A 5,521-nucleotide genomic window follows, 5' to 3' on the forward strand; every position below is an offset into this window, starting at 1 on the left:
CCCATCCTGACAGAGAAGATAAATGGCATGGGAGATAAAACAGTGAAAGAAGCACGTTTAAGAAAGCTGTTAACCTCTAACGCAACAGACCAGGAGTTTGCCTAGACAGCATTCTGTGGCAAGCGAGGCACCTGTGGGGAGAACAGGATCAGCTGCTTTGCAGGCTCTTTTGGGCAGTCCGGTTTAAAGGTACTGCCTAGGAGGAGCCCCAGCTGAGCCCGCAGGGAGAGTTCTCCTCAGGGGCTTTTTCGGGCTCTTTTGAGCCCTGGTTTGTGGGCTGTTCTTGGACAGACTACCCAAAAGAGCCCCAGCTGAGCTGCCTCTCAGCTGTTTTTAGCAGCTTTGCTGCTGCGTTTTTTCTCTCTGTATTTTCCCGTTTGGGTTTATTGGACCTGAAACAATTCAGGATTTCCAAAAAATCATGGATCCAAATACTTTACCAGTATCGGTATCTGAGTTGTTTTGAGAATCCCAAGTTTTTTTCAGGTCCAAAAATCAAAAAATACCAGGGGAAAAAAAAAACTGCACACCCCTTTTCTCCTTTCCCTAGTCTGGTGTGCCTATGGCTCTCTGATCTTCAGCTGCCCTGGAGAGATCTGATTGTCCTGACTTTTCATGATTCCTCTTTTCACTCTCTTAGTTCATTCTGCATTGATTGAACAATATTAAATTATTGCCGCCAAAGTAATGCTGTCTTGGCAAGTGAATTGTAATTTCTTGCCGGCCTCTGTAAAGTAGTCACATGTAGTGATTACTATCCCCATGTCTACAAGATCTTTTGTGGAGTCGAAATGAGTGACTCGGTTCAAAGCATTCTGATGCACCTGTGGCCTATTCTTCACATACAGCTAGGGATGGGCACAGCCTGGGGAAATGGTGGTTCGTGGTAGCTCACGGTTCATTTGATTACACGAACCACAAACTCTCATGAACGTTTCCCATTTCCTGAATCCGTTCATGGTTCATTCAGTTCATGAGTTATGGAGGTGTTAGAACAACCCCCTTGCAAGTTAGAGATGCCAGACTCACAGAGAGTCTTCAGCAGGCTCTCCTCCACCCACCCTCCAAGTTTGGCAAAGATTGGAGTTGGGATGTTTGAGTTATAGCTACTCAAAGGAGGTGCCCCCAGGAAAGCTCAGCTCTAGCCTCCCCTTAAATTAGCCACGCAGCAAGCAGTTCTTCTTAACCCGCTCTCATACTGCAACTAACTCCTCTGGAGAGCCAGTTTGGTGTAGTGGTTAAGTGCGCGGACTCTAATCTGGGAGAACCGGGTTTGATTCCCCACTCCTCCGCTTCCACCTGCTGATGTGACCTTGGGTCAGTCACAAGCTCTGGCACAGCTGTCCTTAAAAAGAGCAGTTTGTGTCAGAGTTCTCTCAGCCCCACCCACCTCACAGGGTGTCTGTTGTGGGGAGGGGAAGGGAAAGGAGTTTGTAAGCCGCTCTGAGACTCCTTTGGGTAGTGAAGGGCGGGGTATAAATCCAATCTCCTCCTCCTCTTTGAAAGCAGCTGAGTCACGGTGTGGTGTGTGTACGATCAAATGAACTGGATCCAAACGAACCACAAACCGGCCTGGTTTGTGTTCAAATCACGGTTCATTTCTCAGTTCATGCCCATTCCTGGAACCATAGATTCTGGATTGTATTACCTAAATGCAGACAGAGATTCACATAACCGGATGCTCCTTCATAACAGTTCTCTTACATGCTACTTTTTATTGATTTGTTCTTGCATCCCTGCATGTGTCCTGACAGGCTCTCGAGACAGCTATTAGAATTTAGATAAATCAATAGTCATAAAGTTTTAACATCAATAACAGAATTTGCAATTAAGCAGTTCGACAATTTAAAAGCCAGTTTAAAATAACACTACAGGTAATAAACTCTGCTCCATATTTCAGTGCTTTTAAAAGTATATCTGCATCAGCTTCCAAAACATGGATGATATAAAAATATTTTGACTACTTTCTGCAAAATGAGTAAGAGCTTCCCAGGGAGGGAATTTGAAAGAGAGATTTCTGAGCTTGTCCTTGCCTCAGAATATGGAGATTCTGGTAAGCGCGTTGGCGTTCCCTTAGGTAGCCCCTGGGCCCAGACTCTGTTTAAAGTTAAAGCCAACCCTTGGAGTTGTGCCTGGAGATGAATGGAGAGTCAGTTTATCAGCAGTGACATATAGCATGCTCCCTTTGGCTGACTCCCAGAAGTAAGTGGGTAGCCTTATTATTGAATTTCCTGATAGTCTTCAGAGTCGGGCCTAGCTCCAGCCGAGAGGTTATCAAGGTGCGTGTTACACTGGCCAGCATAATTTCCTAGGAGGGGCCCTAGCAACTTAGGCCACAGCCATTGCCTGGAAATCCAGCAGTATTCCCAAGCTGTCGTCCTCCTAAGGAGTGTGGCTCTGTTCAGCACGGAGGCCTATCAGCTCCCTGATGAACTGGGCCCTTCCCCATTGACATCTGTTTTGCTTACATCACATTTCACTTTGTTCCTCCACATCCAGTCCAGGGCAGGCTCAGCTAAAACTGAGATATAGAGCAGGGGGTCTTCAACACATTTCTCCCCAGATCCCGGGTTGACTTCTCCCAGTAGATTCATGTAAATACTAAATGTATGTGGACAAGACTAATCCTTGAAGAATCCCAAGAACCAGTCCCCGGACACCTGAGAGATGAGAGCAGAAACTACTGCAATGCGGTGACTGATTCTCACCTAATCAGGTGACTTAGGAGGATACCAGTGGTATTGAAAGACACCAAGAAACCCAAGAGAACCAGTGAAGGTCACACCAGTGGTCATTTGTTTCATGGCTTAGCTCATCAACAATGGCATTCAAAATCATAAGAATAAGGTTCTGAATGATAAAGAAAACAATCCTCCCTAATACTAAATCAGACTGGTAGTCTCTCCAGTCCAAAGTTGTCTCCTCTGACCAGAAGCATGATTACATGGTCTTAGCTGTGCTACATGAAATCCTTTTATGTGTAGAGACTGATTGTACCTGGGACATTATACTCCCAAAGCAGTAAGGTGTGCACAGACTAACGAGTGGTCTATCTTGACATACCACTTTCTCTGTATAGGGACCTGTTTTCCAGAATTCAATCATGTGACTGTAGACTTAGTCTGAGGTGGAATAGTTCACGTTTACCTTCTCTGCTGTTTTTGCAAACTAGGCCAGAAGCAAAGGGTATGCTGGGATGAGGGGAAGAGGCTGCTTTCTGTGTGAGCTCCGGGGGGGGGGGTGTTCTGTGTGTGAGTGCTGCACAGTGTGCTGTGGGAGGCTGCTTGGGACGGGGGCACTTTGCATGGGCTGCATTGGAACTGCTGTGGGGAGCAGGCTGTTGTGTATGAGTGTGTGGATTTGAATTTATTTCAGTTGAGAACTTACCACTTTAACTTTTTGCTTGCATTAGTGTTAATTTTCTGTCTTTCCCACCCATCTTTATATTGTTCCAGTAACCATTTGCATTAGAATTAATCAAATAAATACTCTCTTCCAGCTCACCTGTGTTGGTGTTGGGGATGTGTGCAATAAAGGAAAGGTAAAGGCTCTCTTTTGTGCATTGTGTTTGCCTCGTGTGTTTGCCTTGTTGGTGTATGATGCTGCTCTGTCATCACTGCCCTGAGAGTCTGAAACCTTCAGATTCCTTCTCCAGCTCTGGGAGAGGAGTGTGACCAGAGGCTGCTCAGTGGGTGAGTTGCTGGAACTGCCTTGATTCCATCTTGGATTTATGATATCTGTAATTGATTGAGCACCACTGTTTTTAAGTGTTGGATGTTTTTATTATGTTTTTTATGTTTTAATTTTGGCATGGCTAATTACCATGCCCTTGTTAGCCGCCCTGAGCCCATTGGGGAGGGCAGGATACAAATGTGAAAAATTAATTAATTAATTAATTAATTAAATCCTTCAGTTTTCTGTCTGTCGCATGGGAAGAAACGCAACATGAGGGTGCTGTGAGGAGAATGCAGACAAATACTGCAATACAGTTATTAGGAAGTGGGTCCAGTTGAAATCCGTGGGACTTACATCCGAGTAAACACAGTCAGGATCAGTCTAAAAGATGTGGTGCTTCCAGCCCTGAGCATTAGTACTAGAGAGGGCTGCAGAAGATCCTAGTAGGCATTCTAAAAGCCCTTTACTTTGCATGTTTACCTATGCTCCAAAAAGCATGGGAATAGTAAGTGAAGCCATGACTCCACTACTGCACCATGCAAATGCAGTACCAATATAATTCTCAACATGGATACTTAAATCTGGAGACTGGGGCCATGAACAGACCAGGCATAGCAAACAACCCACACATAGCCCACCCCCTCCCTCTTCCCTCATGTGTCCTATTAGCAGAGAAGGAAGGAGAGAGAGAGGAAGGTAGGACAGGAGTGTAGGTTAGGAAAGTCAGGTGCAACATTATGGATGCAATTAAACAGGGAATAAAGGTGAGGTGATATCACTGCTCAAATAGGTACAGGGATTCATGCCAAATGGAGGCTTCTTGCCTGTTATATGCTATTATCTTTTTTGTACAAGGGTCTAGCATGTCATCGAACCAGACATCTACAGAGGGGAATACTTGAGATTTCCAGTGTTGTAAAATGATTCATTTAGCAAGTAAAGCTACCCTTTGGACCAAAAATATATGTGGTATTTCGAGAGTGCCCATAGAGTTGGTATACATCCTAGGATTAGATTAAGTTGATTCTGGATATAATCTGTGATTATAGAGCATTTCCAAAACATGGGAATGAGGTTAGCTCCAGGCTTCCAGCAGCACGAACAGGAATCGTTCTTAGTGAAACCAACGTGATAAAATTTAGTAGGGTACCAGTACACTTAGAAGAGAGTTCTTTGATGGATAAGCCTTAGTCATAAATCCACAGAGATGGGTTTAATGGCTTTTAGTGCAGTTTGCCATTGGGTTGGTTGGAGTACTCAGTCCTAGGTTCCACTGTGAGTGGGTATAATCCAAATTAAATTCGATTTGCTGTCTTAGAAAATTATATATAAGGATAGATTGCCTAGTGTTTCTAAGGATGGAAGTAGGGGTTCCTGGGGCTGCAAAAGCTTCTGGATAGACAGAAGATAGTGTTTTTTTTGGGGGGGGGGGTGTCAATTGAGGTTTCTTCTATAAAAGCAGAAAACTCCCATGATGCAGCCTTCCTGGGAAGGTACAGGGATTCATGCCAAATGGAGGCTTCTTGCCTGTTATATGCTATTATCTTTTTTGTACAAGGGTCTAGCATGTCATCGAACCAGACATCTACAGAGGGGAATACTTGAGATTTCCAGTGTTGTAAAATGATTCACTTAGCAAGTTAAAGCTACCCTTTGGACCAAAAATATATGTGGTATTTCGAGAGTGCCCATAGAGTTGGATTAAGTTGATTCTGGGCCCAGACAGAAGGCCTGTAACACCCCCTCTAAAAAAACAACACCCAACTGACCCAGAAAACACAATAAAAGCAACTTAAAGGCAAGAGAACCAAAAACAGAGAGCCTAGCCCCCCCCCCCCCCCCCCCC

General features: G+C 44.6%; 1 protein-coding gene across 1 annotated transcript in view; it reads left to right on the forward strand.

The window, feature by feature from the left end:
- Positions 1 to 5,521, forward strand: part of ITFG2 (integrin alpha FG-GAP repeat containing 2) — a 39,791-nt gene that overhangs the window by 3,330 nt on the left and 30,940 nt on the right. Inside the window, exon 3 of the mRNA XM_015426537.1 lies at positions 3,500 to 3,541. Coding sequence (XP_015282023.1) covers positions 3,500 to 3,541 — 42 coding nt within the window. The remainder of the gene's footprint in view (positions 1 to 3,499; positions 3,542 to 5,521) is intronic.

Source organism: Gekko japonicus, unplaced genomic scaffold, assembly GCF_001447785.1.
Source record: "Gekko japonicus isolate JY-2015 unplaced genomic scaffold, Gekko_japonicus_V1.1 scaffold1326, whole genome shotgun sequence".
NCBI classification, from domain to species: Eukaryota; Metazoa; Chordata; class Lepidosauria; order Squamata; family Gekkonidae; genus Gekko; species Gekko japonicus.